Source organism: Ctenopharyngodon idella, chromosome 9 (genome assembly GCF_019924925.1).
Source record: "Ctenopharyngodon idella isolate HZGC_01 chromosome 9, HZGC01, whole genome shotgun sequence".
In the NCBI taxonomy this organism is placed as follows: domain Eukaryota; kingdom Metazoa; phylum Chordata; class Actinopteri; order Cypriniformes; family Xenocyprididae; genus Ctenopharyngodon; species Ctenopharyngodon idella.
Genome location: NC_067228.1, coordinates 23969457 through 23995329, shown reverse-complemented (window position 1 = coordinate 23995329; position 25873 = coordinate 23969457). Strand labels below are relative to the sequence as shown.

At 38.0% G+C, this 25873-nt stretch overlaps 1 protein-coding gene across 10 annotated transcripts in view; it reads left to right on the top strand.

Annotated features, from left to right (window-relative positions):
• Positions 1–25873, top strand: part of pard3bb (par-3 family cell polarity regulator beta b) — a 400101-nt gene that overhangs the window by 176495 nt on the left and 197733 nt on the right. For 9 of the 10 annotated variants that reach the window (XM_051906928.1, XM_051906931.1, XM_051906932.1 and 6 more), the window contains 4 exons: positions 2598–2768; positions 14088–14220; positions 24098–24191; positions 24640–24728. In XM_051906928.1, the coding sequence (XP_051762888.1) occupies positions 2598–2768; positions 14088–14220; positions 24098–24191; positions 24640–24728 (487 nt within the window). The remainder of the gene's footprint in view (positions 1–2597; positions 2769–14087; positions 14221–24097; positions 24192–24639; positions 24729–25873) is intronic. The other variant, XM_051906926.1, reaches the window with a different exon arrangement.

Sequence of the window (25873 nt, the reverse complement as noted above, 5' to 3'; positions counted from 1 at the left end):
GCTTTATACACCCACACCAGTGTCGTAATCACCACAGGCTTAGAGGCGGAAATGTCTCGCCAATGTTCAGAATACTGGTTGACCCATAAGGGTTTTCCTTTACTTTTCGTTTTTATTTTGCCATCCAACTTTCTTTATTCTTTACATTAACATAACAAAACAATAGAACAATGACCACAGATCACAACAGGTACATTCCAAAATTAAACCATAGATACATCATCATACATCATGACCTTTGTGATATCCTGGGACCGATATACATTAAAAAAAAAAAAAAAAAAAAAAAAAAGGAATCCTTGTCTGATAAAACATATCCATTTTCTCTTTTGACCAGTAGGTAATATATTCCAGTGAAAGAAAATCAAATATTTCCAACACTGTCTGTGGTTTATCAGAGATCCATTTAAGAAAAATGTTCTCACAGGCAGCGTAAGTAAGGAGATTAAACAACTTCCTGTTTGAAGCACTCTTTATATTATTATCAGCAATACCTAACAAAAAATAGAGTGGATTGAGGTCACATCCTGTATTGAATATAAGACTTAGTCTCCTAGAGTCTGTATCCAGCAGGATTTAATATGTATACATTTCCAAGTACAGTGAGCAAAGTCACCCTCTTCTACTTTGCACTTTAAACAATGTGGAGAATAATTTGGGTTAAACTTATGTCTGCATAATGAGGTAATTTGGAGACACTGTAAAAGTTTGAACTGTAACTCTTCAGTTTTATTACAAATTGATATATTGCCATTATACTGCCAAATTGGTCTTCAAGTATCTGCATCAATTGAGAGCACCATGAGGGTTTTTTATTTAAATTATTACATTTGGTCCTTTCAGTCCTGAATTGATGGTTTCTATTGTGCTCCCATCTTCTAAAACATCTCTACAACTCTAATGTATTGCAGACATTCAGCATTGAGTATAATAGATAAGCAAAATGAACTAGGGTTAACTGTGCAAGGCTGATTTTTGTTGTTTGCATGCATCTGTATGTTCATCAAGATGAAGTATAAGAGGTTATAACAAACCCCAGGCAGAATGATTGAGGAATATCAATACAGTGCTGCCTCTATTAAATGATTATACAACTAAGTGGTGAAAGAATGTAAGACAGATTCACTCATTTTAAAACAGCACAGCAAACTGCAGACGGATTGTGTGATTTCACAGAATCAAGTTTGAAAATTAGATCATGGCTCTAATAAAGATCCCTAATTCTTTATGACTCAGATATCACGAGGACAGGACATCTTTTCACCCAAAGGCCTCTGTAATGAAAGCATATCCTCCTTCATTTACAGAGAGCAAGGGCACAAAGTGCACACTGCCCGAGCTCAGAGAGTTTGTGGGTGTGTTATTTCTGTAAATTGTGATTAACCGTGTGGTACTCTGATACTGTACCTCTATAGGGCATTACAGTCAGGAAATGAATACCATTCATTTTCTCCTTAGAAAAATTATGATGACATAAACTATAAAGATTTCAAGACCTACCTCAAGCTCCAAGGTTTTTAAACTGCGATATATCCTATATATTGCATAATCAATGATTTTAAGTTAAAGTTTATTGTACTGTAATTTTTTTTTTAATTCAATTATGCAATGTTTCATAGGATGAGATAAATGGGAAACCAAAACAAAACCAAAAACATCTATAACCAAGACCACTAAAATTTGTTTTGTTGTATTAAAGTTAATATTAAGTCTTCAGTGTGGATTGGAGTCGCAACAAAACATTCTGATTCACTTCTGATATCAAGCATTGTTTTCAATGTACTTCATCATCTTTAGTTTGTACTGTTCTTTAATGATCAGCATCATTGTCTATACATCTGAGGTGTTTTACAAGTTCTTGCGTTAACCCTCATGTGACTCTGAGCTTTCGCTCTCTCTCTCTCTCTCTCTCTCTCTCTCTCTCTCTCGCCTGGAGACAGAGGAAGCAGATCAGAGGCCTCTGCAGTGAAAACACTAATTAATATTAATTGTAATGAACTTTAGGGCTTTTTATATGCCATGTAATATGCATGTCTTATAATGTGCTTATACAGTACCAGAGAGACAGAGATTCTGGATGGAGGGAAATGTACTCCTTGACAGCATGCTCCTTTAGGCTCAACAGAGGATAATATGCCTTTGGAAAGCAGAGAGTTCTTGCAGAATGTGAGGAAATACATTAGAGATGTGAAGAAACTAGGACATTTTCAAGGTATTCTGATGGACAAAAAAGCCCCAAATCCTGTTTTACAATAGAGCTGGTCTTGGTTTAATGTAGTGTAGTGGTTAAAGAGGTGGTTCACCCAAAAAATCAAGTTCTTTTTCATTTACTCACCCTCATGTTTTTCCAAGCCTCTATGACTGACTGGCTTGTGTGGAAAAACAACACTGGACCCAATTGTATAGTCAAAATTTTGAGACATTTCTCCTATCTTCTGTGTTCCACTCATACAGGTTTGGAAGAATATGAGGGCTCAGGGTTGGTAAATGAAAGCTTGCTGGTTTGATTCACTGATGTGGAAGTTGCTGAAAGAAATCAAAACCCAAACCACTGGCAATGGTCTTGTGACACTAAATACAGATTCTTTTTTGCTTAGGATGGGCGTCTACGTGTCAATGACCAGCTGATTGCCGTTAATGGTGAACCGCTCTTGGGGAAGTCCAACCATGAAGCCATGGAGACCCTGCGGAGATCCATGTCCATGGAGGGGAACCTGAGAGGAATGATCCAGTTGGTGGTGCTCCGTGCTGTAGTACCACCTAACCAGGTATGTACTTACCTCTAGAACACATTTAGTTTTTATCGTAGCACTCTTCTTTCTTCTCTTGCTTAAAACTAGCTTTGGTGTTTACTGGTTTTGTATGTTTCCATCTGGTCCAAGCTGGTTTAGGCAGTTGATCAGGTGGACTCCCAGTTGGTGGAGCCAAGAGTGACCTTGTAAAGCTCCTTAGCCAAACTGGTGGGGACCTGGTTCAACCGTCTAACCATAACACAGTTTGAGAAACCAAAACTTTTTATCTCACAGGTGTTCAGCATATGCACAGAGTAAGGATGACTGATATTCTCTTTGACTTTACACAGAATGCATTTGTCAGTCTTGTTTTAGAGTGCTAAATATACAGTTTGGTTATGAACGAGAGTGACAACTGCATTCTTTAATCAAACAAAATTTTCAGAACTTATAATGACATTTTGAGAGTGAATTTGGATAATCTGTAATGTGTAAATGCAACAAAAATGAAAAACTAGTCTGTCACATCAATGAATGAAATCTTTAGAATCGACTGTGGGGCCAAGTTTGCGCTAAAGCGTGCATCCACTACATATTGGATTTAAGGCAGTACGCCATCGCGCTAAAGGCTGCAGTGAGGACAGTCTCACGAGCTCAGCTTCTTACATCTTCTCACCGGAACATGACAGCGGCGTGTTCGTCCCCGCAGTACCTGTGCACCCCCACTTTGAGAACCACTGCAGTTTTTCTCATTTAAAATCTACATGCTTCATCACTTCAGAACTGCTTCATCATTTACAAACATTTGCCATTTGTTTTGTTTCCTACAATGGTTTAAATGCAAATATCCACCTCATCTATCTCTGTTTGCTTTCTTTGTGTTTCTATTTCTGCTGCTACTTCGGTGTGAGAAATCGCTACAAATGATTCAGTGCCTAACTGAACTGTCTTAATTTATCAAGTTGAATCACAAACAATTTCAGACATTTTTACAAACCCGTTTGATCGATTCGATCAAAAGAGTGATTCATTTTGGGAATATGCAGTTACTAGTAATTATTCTACACAGATGATAGAAAACACATAATATGATTGCTAAATATTGTGAAAACAAATATCAGGGTAAATGATTCTCAGGTTGGTTTATGGTAATTTTCCATTCTCAGACAAGGATTTATCAGTGATAGTTTTCTGGAGCACAGCAGTATTTGACTGAAGGTGATGATACACGGGGAAACTTTTTGAGCAATGTTGTCGAGCGATGTTGCTTAGGCACTTTCCTATTGAGAATGGCCAACAAATTTCTATCTGGATACTTTAGATCGAAATGTGTTGCCCATTTTCAATGGAAAAGTGCCCAAAATTGCCCAGCGACATTGCTCAAAAAGTTGTCCCATGTATCATCACCTTAAGGATCGTATCCTGGTAAAAAGGGTCTAGCAAAGACTGTGATCACCATCACAGTGTTTGCTGCTGTTGTTTGTTATTCATAGAAAAATAGGCTTATACTTTGGTTATTTATTCGTACAGGCAGTATTCAAGCTGCTACCATAAGCATTTTGTTTGGACAGGACAGTTTGAGAGACTGTTAGTAAATATGATTGTCGAACTCAATCGCTGACTGTGTGAATGAAGCCCTTGACTGAGGCCAAGACTTGGAATTTTATAGTACTGCATTCCAACACAATGGTGTTTCTATGAGTGTTTATTGCCATGTGGTACATTTGTCTGTGAATTGAGAGTTGAGTGATGTATAGGGTTAGGATGTGCTCCTTTTTTTTCTGACTTGTACATACCTACTGGCATTAGACGATCTCACAGGACCACAGTTTAAGACATTCGAAATAAAGTTGAAATCTCCATGTCATTCCATACATTGATACTGCCATGCTAATATCACCAGAAAGTAGCTTCCAGTAATTCAAACAATTGTGATACATCAGTCTAGACAAAAATAATGCATGATTTTGTATTAATGACTTCTACTTGACAAGCGTTTAAGACCGGGAGCAGACAGATGCTCGCCATGTCGTAAAAGCTAGTCAGAATGTCTGGTAATTGCCGTTAGTACTCCACATCCTTTAACTTTCTCCATCATTTCCTCTGTGCTGGTGGAATTTGCCTCCAGCGGGATGTTTTAGCCTTTTCTCCTCCCCTGCACCTGGGTTCGAGAGCAGCCATATGCTCACCCCAGGATTCCCTCTATATCTTACACATGCACACACACGTGCTGACACACTCCACCCCAAGGCCTCCAACTGCTCTAAAGTGGTGTGTAATTAGGCTACACAAAGGAGCTGCCCCTCTGGCCACATGGATTGATGGTTACTGGGGGCTCTTTGTTCAGACTGACAGGCTGGGAGGGACGGGCATGGCCAGGCCAGGGTGTTATTGTTCTCATAAAATAAAGATTCATGTTCATTATGCTTTATGGGCTGTGGACGCCCCCATCATGGCTGCCAATGGGGCGCAGAGTGGAGTCAGGGCCGATGGGATGCCATTGACCCTCGTGTGTAGAGGTGGGATGAGATGCTAGTTTGTGGATGGATGAAAGGGAAAAAAAAACGTGAATGAATGAGGGACAGATTGTGACTTTGTATAGGACCAGAGAGGTTGTCGCTGGGTTCAGATCAATAGATCATGGAAGCCAGATGAAGGAGAATGAAAGTTTGGTCCTGACGATGGACTGATGGTGAGATATTGCTCAGCATGCTTTTAGTATCACAAGTAAGAGCTTTATCCTGTAATAAATGGGAGATTAGTTTCTACACCCACAAGGCACTAAGAGAATGTATTGTTGAAGCTTTTATTTCTTCATATTATGCGGTTTGTACTATCTTAATACATTTCAGCCTATTGTAGCGTTTTGATTCTTTTTAGCTTTAATAAATAAAGTCCAAAAAGTTATCTTCAGGCCTGGAGCCAGTTTTAATTCTTTACAGACTTACTTTTTCTGTGAGTCTGTTCTCCAGAGTCTCTGTGAGCTTCTGGGAATAAACATGCTGATGTGTTCTTGCTTGAATCTGCTGTGTGTCCATGTCTCCTGACCTAACTTAGCTAATTATGGGCACTTTTTTAGAGACATCAAAGACTAGCCTCACACACATACTCACAATCCCAGTCCAGGTTTGGCTAATTCTCTGAAAATTCATGAAAAAGGAGGCAAACTGTTGAAGAGGAAGAGAGGAGGAAGAAAGCAATGGAGATAAAAAACAGATATTGCCTCGTTTGAAAGCTCCTGGAACAGTTTTTGAGGCCCCCCCCCCCCCCCCCCCCCCCCCAAAAAAAAAAAAAAAAAAAAAAAAACTAAAAGCTTTTTTGGATGTGGTACCAGGTAGAGTTGAGTGATGTATTGAATTTCCATGCTATATTTTAGATGATTCTGCTGGCAATTTAAAAATAAGTGACATGGTGAAAATAGCAGTGATTTTAATAGCTTTTTTATTTGGCTATTAAATAGTTTTGTGATCCCTCATGAGTATTTTTAGAGGGTTAGCAGACATGTTAACAGTCTCTCATTTAAACCTCAGTTTTTGTAGAGTTAGTTGGTAAGTGCATTTTCATGTCTGTGAATCAGTTTGATTCAAATAAACAATGTGATTCAAATAAACAAACATATGCATGTTAATATTGGTGCATAAAAATGCATTTTTGTTTTTATCACAAGAATATTACATTTAGTATATACATCAATCAGGCATAACATTATGACCACCTTCCTAATATTGCGTTGGTCCCCCTTTTGCTGCCAAAACAGCCCTGACCCGTCGAGGCATGGACTCCACTAGACCCCTGAAGGTGTGCTGTGGTATCTGGCACCAAGATGTTAGCAGCAGACCCTTTAAGTCCTGTAAGTTGCAAGGTGGGGCCTCCATGGATCGGACTAGTTTGTTCAGCGCATCCCACAGATGCTCGATTGGATTGAGATCTGGGGAATTTGGAGGCCAAGTCAACACCTCAAACTCATTGTTGTGCTCCTCAAACCATGCCTGAAACATTTTTGCTTTGTGGCAGGGCGCATTATCCTGCTGAAAGAGGCCACAGCCACCAGGGAATACCGTTTCCATGAAAGGGTGTACATGGTCTGCAACAATGCTTAGGTAGGTGGTACGTGTCAATGTAACATCCACATGGATGGCAGGACCCAAGATTTCCCATCAGAACACTGCCCAAAGCATCACACTGCCTCCGCCAGCTTGCCTTCTTCCCATAGTGCATCCTGGTGTCATGTGTTCCCCATATGTTCCCCACTGCTGGCTCTTTCGGCGGTGGACAGGGGTCAGCATGGGCACCCTGACTGGTCTGCGGCAATGCAGCCCCATACGCAACAAGCTGCGATGGACTGTGTATTCAGACACCTTTCTATCAGAACCAGCATTAACTTCTTGAGCAATTTGAGCTACAGTAGCTCATCTGTTGGATCAGACCACACGGTCCAGCCTTCGCTCCCCACATGCATCAATGAGCCTTGGCCGCCCATTACCACTGTTCCTTCCTTGGACGGCTTTTGATAGATACTGACCACTGCAGACCGGGAACACCCCACATGAGCTGCAGTTTTGGAGATGCTCTGACCCAGTCGTCTAGCCATCACAATTTGGCCCTTGTCAAACTCACTCAAATCCTTACTCTTGCCCATTTTTCCTGCTTCTAACACATCAACTTTGAGGACAAAATGTTCACTTGCTGCCTAATATATCCCACCCACTAACTGCCGTGATGGAAGAGATAATCAGTGTTATCCACTTTACCTGTCAGTGGTCATAATGTTATGCCTGATCTGTGTATATGAATTATTTTAAATTGTAATACCATTTTACTTTATTACTGTTTTAACTGTATTTTTATCAAATAAGTGTGTGTGTGTGTGTGCGCGTTTTATATATGTATATAGTAATTTTTTGGGTATCACTCCACCCTTGCATAAATAAATAAATAAATAAATATTATTTTATTTATATTTATTTCTGATATTTTAAATCTGTAAAAAAAAAAAAAAAAAAAAAAAAAAAATGCTGATAATGTTTTTATGGAAATGTGCCATGGGAGTGCCATCTCTCTTCTCTCTGCAGACTAAACACTATTATACCACAGTCTGATCTAATCAATCCTTCTCACCGTTTCTCTCAGACAGCCATCTAAACAGCCCTGTCATAATCTCATTACAGCGTGGGCATTAATAATGAAAAGTAGCCCAGGGAGAGAGCCTACATGATCAGTGCCCGAGAGACTGCTTCCTCCTCCTCTTGTGCCAGAGGAGTGCTGGGAGGTTTGCTGGTGCTGCGGGCGGTCGCTCAGGCCTGCCAAGCCACTTTTGTCCTTAACAGCATGTTGAACTGTATGCTTTGTGATGCTGATTAAGATGTAAGTGGAGTCTGAGGAGATTTTGTGGATGGGACCTCGAGCAGAAAAGTGTAGATGAGGCTAACAGACAGAGAGAGCAGTGTCTGAGGATGGTGAGCACATTAAGGTAGAGGCTGTGGGAAATGACATACCTTTCATCCTCTGACCAGTGTCTTCTTGTGTCATTCTCAGCCTGTCTGTAAATGAAATGCAGGTTGACCTCTCGTCACAAAAAGGACCACAAACACAGACAGAATGTTACCCAAATTTTGCTGGTTCATTCGGTTTAACACTGTCCTAACCAGTAGGGTTTTACAGAATTCTGAATGTAAAGCGACAATAACAGGAAATACTATAACTATAAAGGTAACTTTTTAATAATTGTTCTAATTCTAGGAGAATAAGGAACAATAACGACAGAGGAATGATTTTGTTGGAATCACTTTCAGAACGTTTCTTTTCCAGCTGATGAATGAGAAAAACAGCCAATCAGAATCCACCTGACGTTAAATAGCTTGAGCATTAAAAGCAGCAGATGACAAAACTGCAGCGTGCACTTCTAATAAACGGAACCTTTGCTGTGCACGGTAATATAGTTATTGTTATACAAAGGAATATATGTATGTATATGTATAACAAAGGAATTTCATTAGTCATTAACACTAAGGTTTTCTATAAAACATTAATAAATTATGCTTTATTATTAGTATTATTAAATTAAATATTTCTCTAATCTTAGTCAATTAAGACAGCCACAAATAAATAGTTCACAACATTTTTAGATATTGTTCATAAAGTTCCCCAGTTCTACATTACAGTGGCATAATTTATTTATATTATAAAATTTATTTAACTTCCTTACATTTAAATTTGAATTTTGGCTCTTGGTTGCCTCCTTAATTCAGTTTAAAAGGCATTCTCAATTCAATTCTGAATTCAGTGACGAACATAAACAGCATTGCAAGTTAAGATGTTGTTTGCTTTGTTTTGGTTTCATTAGCCCCGCCCACAGTGGAATTTCACTGGTCCAAAATCCCACTCCAAATAGCTGTATGTTAAAGGCAGGGTATGTGGTTTGCTTCAAATCATTTTTTGTTATTCTGGTTGAAAGTCTCTTCACATCCCGATAGCACTCACTAAGTTAAATGGTCTAAATGTATTTAAATGTATTTATATCATCTGTGGAAGTCGTAGGACCATAAAATGTTCAACAATTATATCCCTCGGCCCGAGGGATATGATAGGATGCCCTACCTGCCTGTCAATGTATGTTTTACATACCCTCGCGCACCCTGTTCGTGCCGACATCAAACGTCATCAGCTTGTTTCATGCTATGCAGAGTTAAGACAGACTCCAGTTACGAGCGCTACAACCAAAACAGCAGACACCTTTTACAGTTTCTCCTGAACCAAAATAACGAGCTTATGCTGCATTCATGCTATAACTATTGTAATTTGGAAGCGATGGAAACCTTTGACGTGGTTCGTCACTCGAATTTATGCGTTTCAATGACAACACTATCAGCGCTAAATTATTCTGCAGCAGTCAGGTGGTACAGGTTAGTACTCTTGAAGTTGTTTATATTCATTATTTTTGCAATGTTATGTGCTTTGAGATATGACATAGTTTAACGCCGTCTCTCATGACGCTTTTGTTTGCTCCATGCTGTGCGCGTTCATGTGTTTTGGAGGAGCCGTGGCTTTGGGGACTGTCTGAAGGGAGGGTGGGATCTTATGCTTTCAAAGCTAGCTCACTATTGCCTGCCTCTCTGAAAATGACCTACCCTATGTTTAAGCAATAAATATGTTGTTTTGGGCTGTGATTTTTCACACCCCACATTGACAGTTGTCCCAACTAGGTGCATTCCTGCCTTCTCTGAAGGACTGTGTTCTTGTCTGGATGAGGTAGGAAGTAATTGACTAAGCCATACCTCTGAGCTCCTGGTTAACCTGCAGTGCAGCAACATTTCAATCCCAGCATCCCTCCATCCACTGCATGAACCTCCTAAAACACTCTGCAATACACTTTTACACTCCCTCTTCCCACCCCCAACATTTCCTGTTAATTTTTATCGATTCAGCTGTGTTTTCAGAATCTCATCCTCTCAAAATTGCAAGCTCTGTGTCCTTTTTTATTCTGATAAATATTATAAGGGAAATGGAAAAGTTGGCTTGGGAATCCTCATTGATCCCCTCCTGTAATCTCATTTAGTCCCCATCACTGGTTCCTCTCCTGGCAGCCTGCATTCTGTTCCCCACAGGCCACCTCCTCCACAGACCTGCTCTTACTGCCGTTAACATTAAAAGGGCCACTTTATACACTTCTGTACCATTTTATTTCTCCCCAAAGTCCACTTAAGATGTTAGTCAAGCTTTCTTGCACCAAAAACACACCCAATTTAGTTGTACACAACAATTTTCCACTATCTCTCAAGCCGAAAGTATACATTACTTCGGCCATTCAATTTCCGCAACGTCCCACGCACTGTCCGCGTGATGTAATTGTCATCGGGTGGGTCTGTGGACATCTTCGCACACCGTCTGTGTGCAGATCAATCCTTGTGACCATGGGTTGTGTTACGTACAACAGCGCATGCGCAAGGTGAATGTTAAGACAGAAGAGTCCACTAGGTGGCAATACGAACAGTTGTGATGTACTGTGCCGTAGTCGAAGAAGAGTGTGTAAAGAGCACACAAAACAACACGCTGCAGCATATAATTCTCCATCGTTTTTGTTTTGGCTCTTGTTCTAAACTTTGCAATGGCGGATCCGCTACTTTTCTTCTTCCATCTTTCCAAATGAATGAACTGTAAATGACTTGACTCAGTGCTGCCCTCTGATGTCTGGAAGAGTATGAAAAAGCAATTGTACTGTACATGTGTCGAACATGTCCATCTTTGCTTATCAGCAGTTAAGTATGCTTTGAAAGCTGTGCAGACATGACTGAGCAGAATGCAGAAAATAAAGTATACCCAGGCTTTTAGCCTTTAATTTACACGGACTGATTTTTTTGCCCCGATTTGCAGTATGGACGTGTTGGTGCTAGTTTTTCTAAAGTTAGAGCCAATCTGCAGATTTTGGGCAGTCGGAGTTGACAGATCATATAGTGTGTGATGTATGATGGACACGGATTCAGATTTTTTTAGCTTCATAGACTGATTCCTTCCAGTCAAACGTGATTGACCATGTTAGATTTTTTTATCAATTTTAGAACACCTATTGTTTTAGGGTGCTTTCACACTTGGTTCGATTGCCGAACCAGAGTTCGATTGCTTCACCAACCCTCCCACCCCTGCCCCCGCTGGACTGTGTTCAGATTATATTATTTGGGTCCGAACCACGGTGAGTTTGCATCATCAAAGCAGCAGCTGTTTACACCGTTGCTTGGTATCAACGGCGCAGGAGAAGGCGGAAAAATGCATAGCGCTTAGGGGTGTAACGGTACATGTATTCGTACCGCACCGTTTCGGTACAGGGCTTTCGGGAACAGTGCATGTGTGTACCGAATGCATTACACTGAAACAGTAAGGTCTCCTGTTTGGGAACATTTCGGTTTCCCGGTGAATTACGACAACGGACAAAGACGGGTGGATAAGACTAAAGCAGTACACGACGAATGCAGCATTGTAGCCTAACCACCAATAACCTACTTTTGATAAGAAACAAGGTGTCATCCTTCAAATTCTGTCCACAAAATCAAGAAATTTAAAAAGAAAATGCCGTTTTGATGTGGCGTGGCAGATCGCTGTATAGGCGCCTCAGTTCAACCGGCAGCGTGGAGTGCGAGTGAACGAGATCATCTCTTCCTCTTTAATACAGTACTACTTACAGAATAAACATGAATGAGCATCTGAAGGTATGGTGAAAGATACAGTACAACTTATTGAAACATATCATATCTCATGTAATCAACGTATCATATCTCATGAATCAGTGTTTCAATGGTGGAAAGATGTCAATAAAACAGCTTGTAAACAATGTCACATAGCATTTACCTCAGAAAAGCCATTCAGTGTCCACAGCTTGTTAGTTCACCAGAAAAATGTACTCTTTCACTTAATATATGCACTGTATTAGCCCAAATATTCATTATATTTTACTTAATTTGTTAGTGATGTCTTTATTTAATGTATGTTTAAATAAATCTGTCATGAAAATGACAGCCAATGTGTATAAATGATCATATTTCAACAACGAATTGGAGTAAAACCATAATTTTATAATTAGATTTAGAAGTTAATGCAAAAACTGCCTTATGTGCAACTTACATGTTTGCATACAATTTGTTATTTGAGTGTTGATTATTATATCTAAAAGAGATTGAATTTAGACTAATAGTTTGGGCTCAGTTGTTAACCTTTAATATTATAGTGGCATAATGTTCAAACAGAGATTAGTTTTTTATCCTTAAGAAACTTTTAGTTATAATTTAATTTAATATATTTAAGGAAAGAAACACTGTAAACCACTGTTTAATAAAAAAAAAAAAAAAGCAATTTTATGTTTAGTTTTCTTCCCACCTGCTGTACTGAACCCGTACCGAACCGTGTCTTCAAAACCGAGGTACGTACCGAACCGTGAGTTTTGTGTACCGTTACACCCCTAATAGCGATGCTCATTCATTTTTTATATTTTTGATTTTGAACCATTAGTTTTGTTTCCAAAGCTTTAGTACGCAACAGCACTTGCGTCTATCCACCACAAATGTACTGCAAATGCTCTAAAGAACACTGAAGGCGAGCAAAAATGAGATATACAGCTCTCTGTTTGCAGTACGGCAGTCACGCTTGTCAGGAAAGTGCACAAACACACGTCATTAATAGCGGTTCACTTCCGCAATTTATTACGATTGTGTTCATATCAGCAGTGAACCATATCGGAGTTCACATGAACATACCTCAGACCACCCTTTTTAAGCGGACCCGGGTATGGTTCACGGGTGTGCAACCGAGTTCGGAAGACAGCGTTCACATCATCCAAACGAACCGAACTCTGACGTCAAATGAACCCGGGTGTGCACCAAAATGCTAGTGTGAAAGCACCCTTAATTTGTCATGTGTCTCCTAGCAGCAAAGTGCAAATTTCTGCTTGAGTTTATTGTGTTCAGAATTACTTGAAAGTCCGGTAGTGTGTGATCCACACTTGTTTAGTGTATGATGCCCAGTTTGTCTCTGTAACCATTTTAAAAGTTGGCAAGTGTATGATGCCTAGTGTTTTTAAAATCTGCTCAGATTTTGAAAGTCATGTAGTATATTCCAGCCTTTAGTCTTTTACATATTGCCCAGGCACCTCAGCCAATTCTTAACATTAAAACATGAATGTTTAAACATAACAGTGCTGAACAGGTGCCCTCTATTCCAGTGGAGATATGACTTCTTGGCTTTCTCCATAATTGCTGGTTTCAGACCTTCAGACACTCAGGGCCTAAAAAAAAAATAATACAAACACACACACCTTTATTTACAAAATTTTATGCGAGCGGTTTGCTTCACTAATGATCCCCAGTTAACCAAATGCCGGCAACATGTGCAGTATCTGAACAGACCATTAGAAGACCCATCTGATGCGCTGCACCCTGCCTCTCTCCAGCATTCGAAATCTGCCAATCGAATTAACATATTTCATAGTGGCGCTTCAGGCCTGGGGGCAAGATAATGAAATGAATTACCATTCTGCTTTTTCTCTCTGGGGGAAAGAGACAGAAAATCTGTAACATCTGTGCGAGTGGCTTAAATCCTTCATGCCACTGACATCTAGACTAATCAGATGAATTAAGAGCACTTCTAGGAGCAGATTCTTGCGCTGTTTTCATCTCTTTGTTGTCTTCCTTCCTCCAAAACCTGAGTCTTAATGTGGTATTTGTTTTGTGATGAATGCCGAAGCCGGCGTAACGATCTGCCTGCTATTTGAAAGTCTTTACCTATCCCGGCGCTCAGATTTGCTTCTTCTGTTTCCATAATTCACAAACAGAATCGATACGGTGACACGGCTTCTCTCATTTTCTCTCGCAGGAGTTCCAGGAAGCACGGCGAATTCTCAATCGATCCTTTGATAGCTGCGTGGGACAGGCAGGGCACCTCGGCCAATCAGATGGCAGCACTCAGCCCCCCATGGTGATGAACAGCATCTATGAGCGATGTGCGGGTGAGTGATGGGCTCGCTGTGTCTTTATCTCACAGTCGGTCCGTGCGGCAATGAGACTTTCAAGGAGAAGGCCACACAGATATCTAGTGCTAATATATTTCTGTCATCTACAGCGCATTTGCTTGCAGATTGCCTTTTCATCAGCTAGACTGATAAAGTTTGACTCTTCATTTTGACTTAAAGGTGGTCAAAACAAAACAAATAGTACTTTTGATATCTGTACACAAAATGACGTACAGAATGAGAAGCAAAACATGGTCTTGCTAATGTGCGACTTGACGAAGGCTTTACATTGATCAAAAGTAAGAGTAAAGACATGTAATGTTACAAAAGATTTCTATTTGAAATAAATGCTGTTTTTTTAACTTTCTATTCATCAAAGAATCCTTAGAAACAAAATCTGTCACAGTTTCCACAAAAGTTATTAAGCAGCACCACTGTTTTCAACATTGATAATAATCAGAGATGTTTCTTGAGCAGCAAAATCAGCATATTAGAATGATTTCTGAAGGATCATGTGACACTGAAGACTTGAGTAATGATGCTGAAAATTCAGCTTTGCCATCACAGGAATAAATTACATTTTAAAAGTTATTAAAATAGAAAACAGTTATTTTAGATTGTAAAAATATTTACATATTCATATTTACATATTTAAATATTCACATTAGTACTGTTTTACTGTATTTTTTTATCAAATAAATTTAGCTTAGCATGGTTAGTTAATATTACCGACCCCAAATTTTTGAACGCTAGTATATTTCTGTTGATGCTGGATAAATATTAGACAATAATAGATATGTAACGTGCTCATTTCCACTGATTACACCTATATTACTTTTGCCGTCATGCTAACTTAAACTTTAAAACGTGAATAATTTAATAACAATTAAATGTGGCCACCTTTAGCAAATCTCAAAATGAATCTCCATTGTTCATACTGTACATTATACTGTAATGTTACGATGCCTACATTCACTTGTAGTGTTTAAAATGTAAAATTTTTATTTATTTTATATATTTTTATATTAATATATTTTACATTTGTATAATATATTGGCCATTTATCGATCATCAAACATAATTATCAGCTTATCAGTGTCTTATCAGTGCAGACTTAATATTAATGATAGTATTTAAAGGGTTAGTTCACCCAAAAATGAAAATTCTGTCATTTATTACTCACCCTCATGTCGTTCCACATCCATAAGACTTTCATTCATCTTCAGAACACAAAAGAAGATCTTTTAATTAAATCTGAGAGCTTTTTGTTCCTCCATAGACAGCTACACAACTGAAACTTTGATGCTAGATGCAACAAAAAGTTCATAAAGAGATCATAAAATTAATCCATATGAATTGAGTGGTTTAGTCCAAATTTTCTGAAGAGACACAATCCCTTTATATGAAGAACAGATTTAATTTAGGTTTTTATTCACATATAAACACTGATCAGCGAACATAACACTGAACCTGCTTGATGTGCGAGAACAAACCTCTTGCAGAAGCTCGCACGTCAAGCAAACATGCTTGAGCTTCCATTTACCATAACTGATGTGTGAGCAGATGAATGTTTATATGTTAATAAAAGCCTAAATTAAATCTGTTCAGTGTATAAAGCGATCAAGTCTCAATTCATATGTTTAGTTTTACGATCTCTTTATGAACTTTACTGAAGCGTCAAAGTGTCAGTTGTGCAGCTGTATATAGAGGCACAGAAAGCTCTCAGATTTCATCAAAAAGATCTTTATTTGTATTCAGAAGATGAACGAAAGACTTACAGGTTTGAAACGACATGAGGGTGAGTAATTAATGACAGAATTTTCATTTTTGGGTGAACTATCCCTTTAATATCAGTTTAATTCTATGCGTTGAGTTGCCTCATGTGGGCTGATATACTATATTGAGGCCTTTTAAATGCTACTAACTAGGTTTTGTAACAGAGCAATTGTCTGAGTCTGTCCATGTGCCATACTGGAAATATGTTTGTACATGAATGCCTGTCACTATCGATACAGTGTGCTTGTCATACATGTGCTATCTTTCTTTGTCTTTCTTTCCCTCTCTTTCATGCCTGGAAAGACTCTTTTATCACAGCTGTATTAGGAACTGCAAGTTTAACTCGTCTGAGAATTGGGGCACATTTGCAATTCTTTTCATGTGAAATGCCTGTGTGCATAGCCTGTCGTGTGGACCATCCCTTTAACCGAACATGAAAGAGTAACACTCCTCCTGCAGGATTTCAACACAACTAGAGACAGACAGATAGAGCGAGAGAGAGGCTTAAAATGGAGCTGCCTGCTCGTTTTTCCCGAGGACTGCATTTCACGCACACACTACTCATTGGGATTCCCAGTGAGCACAATTCTAAGAAATAATACAAATAGTCCAGTATCAGCTGCATCAGCTTCATATCTCCCATCCCTGACACCTCACGCTTCTCCCCGTTGTTTATTTCCTTGATAGACCGATGCTCTCATGTTCATAAATATATGCAGTTCAAAAATATTCTTTCTTTTCTCTCTCTGACTGGAAGTGGTTCTAGGTACGGTTGTCTCCTAAGTAAAGAAAATATGATGGCAAGGGAAGTGGAAAAAAGGAAACCAAGCCCTTCGCTCATGCTGTGATCGTGTGTTTGCCTTGGTTTCTCTCGCCCTGACCTTGAAATCATTAAGTTGATGTGCACTTTATCTAGGCCATGTTTCCACAGGCGCAACAGTAATGCGGTCCACTCGCAACATAGCGTAACAAACAATTTAAAATGCATAATGCCCTCATCAAGAGAGTGATTCTTTTTTAGCGTGGCATATCCATTTGGGCTGAGGGAAGTAATTTACTGGTAGTTGTTTGAGCTGTAAATGAAAGCTAATGATTTCGTACATATGTATGTGTATTGTGTTTGCTTTTGAAGTGGTGCTTCTCGGGAGAATCGCTCTAATTATAACCCTGCATAACAGTGGGCCAGGAGCTGAGGAGAGGGTGGAAGTGTGGGTTGGTATGAATATTACTGTTTCTGAACTCTGTCTATCTCTGTTGTGGGACGAGTTTTTCTCTGCCCTCTAACGCCTTCATGAGATGATGAACTTTGAGTTTATGGAGTTTAAATTACAAATATTTTTGTTTATTTGCTTTATCGCAGGCCTTTCTTTCCTATCCTTTACAAAAAACACTGTGCTGCTACATTCAGTGATGTATCAGATGATAATACTATGGTATTTTATACCATGGTACTGAATGATTGACATATTTATGGTATTGAATGATTGCTATATATATATATATATATATATATATATATATATATATATATCAGTGCTTCCCACAGGTTTGAAATATACTTGCGGTGGTAGCCGGGGGAATAATCCTCCTGTACCCACGGCACAAAAACGGTCTACTATCTGACAAACAACACATAATGTGTGATTTTTAACAGCATTTTTATTTATTGAAATGAATTTTAATTACATAACATACTATTACATTTATTTACATATTAATATTATGCATTTTTATGCATTGTAAATTATGCAAAATTACACATTTAAATGGTTATCCTTTTTCTATGTTCTCCTTGCTATGTCATATAGTGTCTCTCTCAGTGAATGGGACATAAATTTTACTAGTAAATTTTATATAGTGAATAATATACAGGTCAAATAATGTTCTTGGTCTTCTCTTCCTGTGGGGGAGACTACAATAATTTACTATGAATTAAATGTAAATCAAATTAAATACAATTTATTGTGTAACCATAATACCAATAATGCCTAGAAGAAGAAAAAAAAACTTAGTGTGTGACTTTTAATTATAAACAAGCCCGAAATACATCAGGACTCTTATTTTGAAATGCGGGCTGATCCTTCAGATTCTTACAACCGTCTAAAAAATATTATATAAAGGCCATAAAGTAGACATTGTCATAATTCATCAACTTGAGTTCATTAGCAATCGTTTGGTATACATCTGCGCTTTTCATTGACTGAGAATCACTTTGAAGCAGTCTGAAGCGCTGTTGCGCGAGCTTGTAGAGGTGTAGAACGCGCAACAGCGCCGCCTTGTGACTTTGCAACATGCAGCGGTCTTTGTGAAATATTCACTGCTTCTCTGCAGCACACGTGGAAATGTTAGCGGGAGTAAGCAGTTCTCGCGCGCAGAATGAGCAGGTATGAAACGCGTAGTGCCAGGGGAGATTTTCCACTAGTTAATCGATCGCGGATGGTTTCATTATCTTGGGCGGATACAAAAGTATAAGAGGATAAAAATAATAAAAGCATAAATGTGTCTCCAAATATACTTGGGCGGCCGTTAATATACCTGGGCGGCCCGCCCAAGTAAAGTCTATGTGTGGGAAGCACTATATATATATATATATATATATATATATATATATATTCAGAGGAAATCAGAGAGAAAACACAAGTAAGATCAGAGAGAAAACAAGTAAGAGATATTTTTTTTTGGTAACATCCCTAATAGCACATGTACATCATGGAGACATTTAATTTGATGTATGTTTTGTTTATGTTTTGTTTTTTCATGTCAGATTTTTTTTTTCTTTAAAGAAAACACATTTTAACAAGGCATAGTGGCTTACACAAAGTAAGAGACCATTAATTTTTTTGCTCACCGGCCACTGTGGCTAGTGGTTTCCCAAAGTTACTAGCCTCTCTGCCTTTTCCTTGGCCACAATTTTGACATCAATACCATGGGGAAAATTGGCCATATAGATATTTTAATATTATCTCATAATTTGGCAGCAGGTATATTAGGCTGTTGTCACTTTAAGATCTGACGCATGGACCCATTAATCTTTAACTGACTGTGTTTATGGGAATGCTCACCAAGCATTTTGACATTATTTTGTTGTGTATTTTGACTGTTTAAGCACGATGAGCAGCAAAAAATACTCAATTCAGTACTGAGATGCAGCTTTATGTGTGCGCACTTTGGGTGTGAGCAAAAAATCTGCAGGAATGAGTAAAATTATGCGCAATACACGCAATTCCATGGCAAAATTTAAGCCCTGTAACACCAACAATATTCATCCGGAGCAGATGAAATGAGTGAGTGAGGGGAGGCAGGTTTTTGTCAACTTGCTGTCAGAGAGATGAGAGAGTAAGAAAGAGCAGCTATTGTGTCTATATTTTGTGGAAAATGAGTATTTGAAGTGTTTTTTGACAACACTATTTTATTTATTATTTCAGATGCCTTTTTAAAAGACTACAATTGAAGAATGTATATATTATATATAATATTCAACCCACCAAAGTGGCTAGTAGGAGTGACTGTGTTACATGCCACAGCTGAAATCCACCCACATTTGGCAGGTTATTTGCGGGTGTTACACCGTGTCTTAACCAGACGCGATGCGATAAGTTTAAATTTGACTGTCCACACTAGACGCGATGCGACAATGAGAAGCGATAAAATCAATCAAAAACCACAGCCAATCAGAAGAGAGTGTGGGCGGGCTCTCTTGGCAAGAGCACAGCAGACACAATGAAATGGGCAAGTACATAGTAAAATTCATAAATATTACACCATTTAAACATTATTTAAAGTACATACAGAGCGACTGAAACAATCTGTCATAGAATACGCTTGTTTGTGCACATTGAGTTGACAGTTTGAACGTTCTTGTGCCCATTTATTTTATTTTCAAGTTCTGAGGTGAATTAGCCAGTGTTGTTTTCATTACAGCTAAAAAGCTGGGAGCACAGAATGATATTCAAACTCAGATTAGACGATTTTAACATTAAATAAAGCACATAAACATTACCTGATATTATCATTGCCATACTTTGTGTTGCTATTCCAGCCACGACGGAGAAATAGAAACCATTTCTAAAATAGAATATTCGCGTGTCGCCGTCGCGGCTGGTTAGGACAAAAACTCTGATTAACACGGAAAAGATACCTTTTATCGCGTGTTGCGGCGTCACGTCGCGTCTGGTTAGGACACGGTGTTACTGTCAAGCCCTATATATATATATATATATATATATATATATATATATATATATATATATATATACACACACACACACACACACAAGAAAAGAAAAGAAAAGAATGTTTCAAAACTTTTTCATTAGTATTAGGTTCAACTAATGCACATGTGTGTTGTAGAGTAATTTAGACTGCAGTAATTAGAGTAATTTGATGACTTTGTCAAGGCAATTGTCTTTCAAAACTAAACTAAAAGATGTGACTTCAATTACCACAGCTGCTGTACTGAGCGTTACAATTTCTCCCATTAATTTTTCCTACAATATATATATTCTCAATATACTGTGTGTATATATATACTCATGCAGCAAAGCCTCCCCTGTTCTGCTTACTGTCATTATGAATATTGTACGCAGATGTGAAATATTATATCTGTCCAGTGTCTGTGGTAATAGATTCATACCAACCCTCTCAAAGAGAAACATGGCTTTTATTTCAGTTAATGTTTTACATAAGGAGGTGTTTTGCTATTGCAGGCGAAAGGTCTGGTAGCTCACATCGTTTAGGATTAATAACCCTGTTTTAGCTGGAAGAACCATTGATCCATCATCTTCTGAAGGAACAACTTATTTCATTTCGGCTACGCCACACTTTAGCAGATAAATAATCGTGAGTGTGTATGGCTGCAAATGTGTGTACGTGTGTTTGTGTGCAATACACATCCATTTTTTCATTCACTCCAACATCAGTTCATCTCTCAAGTGTGTGTATGTTCATGTGTGTGTGCAAGCGTGCACGCATGCATCTGTGCGCATGATGTATTATGGCAGTTGTGCAGCACACAAACAGATGAGATATATAATACTAATAAGCAGTCATCCCAGTGCAGTCTGATGAGTAATGATGAAGTTCTGCTGGGTGGGGCGCACTGATCTATGTGATTGTCAGGACCGATATCCAGCTCCACTCCGCCAAAACACAGACACTCCATCAAAAAGACGGAGAACAACGTGCTATCCATATCCCAGCAACCCACAGGAAGAAGTTAAAAATCTTATGTTTTTGTATGTTATTGAACTTTATTTTATATATATATATTTTATTTTAAAGTTCATTACAATTTTAAAGTTCACCATATGTATGCTTATGGTTAAATGACGTATAGCCTACTTAAAATGATGGATTTACTGTTACTTTTTGTGCTAAACAATGTGTGTTTGTGTGTGTGTGTGTATATATATATATATATATATATATATATATATGTATATATATATATGTATATATACACACACACACAAACACACATTGTTTAGCACAAAAAGTAAATAATTCCTTATAATAATTCAAGTTTAAATAATTTTTATATATTTGCAATTTTTTTTATTTATATTCTTTATATTTTTATTATAAAATAGAAGTTTATATAGTTTAGTAATTTATTTTATTCATATATGTTTTCTTCTTTTTTTAACAGTCAACATACACTTTGTTAGCTGCCATATGCATTTGACTGTACTAAAGAAAATGATGTAGGAAATGATTACAAGAGGTTAGTCTAACTCTAGAACTGTTCATGAGTGTCTGTTCATACTGTGGATTGTTCATAAAATGTGTTTGCTAAGTGTCTGGAAATCTGAGGCATTTGTTTTCGATTTTACATTGTTGGCTCTCAGACAAAGACCTCCAGACTTTGTTTTGGTTCTGCACTATTTGGCCTAACAGACATTAATAAGATCTTTGTGTCTTTGGCATGTGGGGCTTTAGATACAGTAGTTGAAAACAACATCAACTAAATAATGAGAATTCTTGGTAATGCTCATAAACTGTCCTTGAGTTATACACACACTCAGAAACAGCTCATTGTGTCTTTTTCTGCTGCAGGTGGTTTTAAGGCTTCTGTGTTGCCTAGCAAGAGCCAGGCAACAGTAGTGTGCAGTCTCTTTAGGCAAATGAGACATGAACTGAGTGTACAATCACTACATCATCCTGCTAACTGCACTTCCTGTTTCATTCATCTCCTCTCTACACGTTCTGTTGTGCTGTTGGTTTCATCTTTTTAACCTGCTAACACAGTATATATCACACAAACAAATATATGCACTCATTAACAATCACTCTGTAAATCACTTCTTCAATTAGTTGATTTAATTTTCAGTTTAGTAGGTTTTATTGGCATTAAATGTACTTACATGCAGTGGAAATAGGACTATATATATATGACGGGTCATTTTTATTTATTTATTTTTTTGTCCAAAGACCTTAACAATAATAAAAATTATATTTTGCTACATATAAAGGTATTTTAAAGATTTTGAAGTGTCGAAAGGTCATTTGGTTTGACCGTCCAAAGGCCAATACAGTCATTAAAATATCTTAAAATAAATGTATATATTTTTTTATTTTGGCATGATTTTATAACATCATGTATCATGTATTAATGGTATTAAAATTATGTGTAGAATTCATTGCTTTGTTGTGAAAAAAAAAGAATGTCCGTTCAATATCATGTGACAGGATGTGACATCATTCAGACACCTGCAAAGGACCACATGGTTGTGAAGCAAAGTAACTAACTCTCTCTTAACTATTTAAAAAATTTGTGTTTTCACTTGCTCATACGCATGTCCCGAAACATCAGGTCATTCGGTACAACCGCTATAAAACATGGAAAATTTTTCATTTAAAAACCTGTACTAAATATAAAATGTTTGATTGTCCTTTTGCTAGCTAGCTAGCAAGTTAACTAACTAGATAGCTAGATATCAGCCTGTTAGCATTTTTTGAAAATATCGTCATTCGGTATAACCAAAAGTGTCATTCGGTAAAACCAAAATTTTGGTTAAACCAAATGACTTTTTTGGTGCCAAATTTTGTCCATCTTGTGAAAAAAAAAAAAAAAAAAAATGACAAAAGCAGTGTTAATTGATTATAAAAACCACATAATCTCATTGTTAACACTTAATAAAACTTCAAAATTAATATATATATATATATATAATTTTATATAATTATATATAATATAATTCTTTTTGCACATTTTTTGTTTTTTACACTACCGTTTAACAGTTTGTGATCTTTTTTTTTTTAAAGAAATTAACACTTTTATTCAGCAAGGATTCAATAAATTGATTAAAAAGTGACTACTGATATTAATAAATGTTTCTTGAACAGTAAATCAGCATATTAGAATGATTTCTGAAGGATCATGTGACACTGAAGACTGGAGTAATGATACTAAAAATTCAGCTTTGCCATCAAAAGAATAAAATACATTTTAAAATATATTCAAATAGAAAACAGTTATTTGAAATCATAATAATATTTCACAATATTACTGTTTTTACTATATTTTTGATCAAGTAAATGCAGCCTTGGTGAGCAAAAGAGACTTCTTTTAAAAACATTAAAAAATAACCTCAAACTTTTGAGTGGGAATGTATATATACTGTAAAATGGAATACATTAGTGTAGAATAAACAAAAAAATTACTTTTTCAAAGAAAAAAACTAATAAATAATAGTAACATTAAACAACACTAATTAAGACGAATAAAGATGAAAAATAGGACTAAATATGACAATAATAGTAATATGTTTAGTTATAGAGCCACAGTCTCTGTCTCTGTCAGACATACACACTTTCTTACAAGCTTAACCAAGCTTGGAGAAAAATCAAGTCAATCCGAGGCCCCAGTCCCATTATCATAGGAGTGAAAGATCATTAAAGGTGAGTGGAGATTGCAGTGTGTTGGAGCTGATAATGGTCTCCGTCTCTGTCTGTCTGTCTCAGCGCTCGAGCCAGACCGTCACCTCTCTCCACCGCTGGCCTGACCCCAGCAGACCCCTCTTAAATGAGCCCGCATAATATTTCCACAGAGCTCTAATGATTGCTTTTCTCTCTCTGTGGTTTGCCCATTTTCTCACAGTTTCAAATGGGGGATACAATCACATGGAAGAGGGGGATGATGAAGGCTTCGCCACTAATCCTCATAGACAGGACAGCCTGAAGCTCCAGCAGAGGTAACATGGATTTGCCTTGGACCAAAATTGACAAACATGTCTCTTTTTCCTTCTAGGGGTTGCACCGGCTAGTCAATTCATTTTGACACCATTTGGTCACGTGGCTTGAGTTTTTGTCAATACATGGCAAAAGCAGGAGGACACTTCCTCTGTCAATCAGTGTTGATTTCTTTGATGACTAATTTTTGTCAATGACATTTTTTCACTGACGATAAATGAGGCAATAACAGTTCTGAATGACAAAAACTATGATGAATGACAATGCAAGTATCACAAATGGTATGGTGACTGATTTACATAAGGTAAACACTGACCCACTGACTACTATTCTGTCTAGTCAAAATGAGTAGTCGTGCAATCCCTATTCCTTGTTATAAGCAGTGACTCAATACTGTTGAACAGCGATACTGAAAAAATGCGTATATTCTCTGTTTGTGTGTGTATCCAGTCTGAGTTCAGGTCTTTGTTCAGCTGACACTTCTTTGACTGACGGAGGTCAGCAGAATCATGTGAAGTCATCTAAGAGCATGGATCTGGGTAAGACGTTCACATTATTATACAATTTCCCCATAACTTTTCTGTTATCTCCATCATTTCCTGTCATTGCTATGCTGTCCTATCAATATAAATGACAAAAAGTATAACATTTCGGGGAAACATAGCTTGAGAGAGAATAAGGACAAAAATCTTAAAATGAAGGTAACCAATATCCTAACAGATAAGTTAACAAGAAAATTTTGCTAGTATACAGTATACACTACAATTCAAGTGTGATGAGGAGAGTGTGTTCTATGGGTGGTGTGTGTTTTTGATGCCTTAAGGCTCGTTCACACCTAGAACGATAACTGTAAAGATAACTATAATGGTAACTATATTAGCGTCCACACCAGCAGACAATACAGTTCTGCTTGTTCTAAGCAGTGTTGCCAAGTCCTTGGTTTTCCCGCGGAATTGGGCTACTTTTACACTGTTGCAGCACTTTGTTTTTTTTAGTCCGTTGGTTGAAGCGACACCCTTCCCCCTTCCCTGGAACACGATTGGGCTAGTTTTGGCCATGATTGGGCCAGTTTTGAATAGCAATTGGGCTGGTTTTGTTACGCAAACCTGGCAACCCTGATTCTAAGTGCGCACAGCAGTTTTGCCATCTACCACTTTAAAGGGCCATTCACATATTGCGTCTTTTGCGCGCTCAAATTCGTTATTTCAAATGTAGGCACGCAGCCGGCGCACTCATAATGGAACGGTCGGGACACGCATGCGGTGCGTTTTCCAGGCGCATCGAGATGAAAAATTCTCAACTTTTCAGAATGCCGCAAACACACTGCAGGTCATGTGACAAGAACCAACCAATCAGCTTCGGCCTTTCTGTAACAAAACATCGAAAGCTCAGCCGAACAGCTGATCATAGCTGTACAGGGCGGGTTTTATTTCTCATCTCCATAAATATATCTAGTAGTAGAGCTAATGCAAGGGCTAGAAATCAATTTATCCTTTGCTGAAACTTCCTCGTCGTCGTGGAGAGCGCAGTTCATGGCTGCATAACAACGACAGACCCCACAGGAGCGCAGTCGCTTTGGAAAGAAGGAGAAAGCGGCACAGCCACGCTTTCCACAGGTTTTTAGACGCGATATGTGAACAGCCCCTAAATGCTCGTGCTCTTAAAGCAGGATGGATTCCAATTG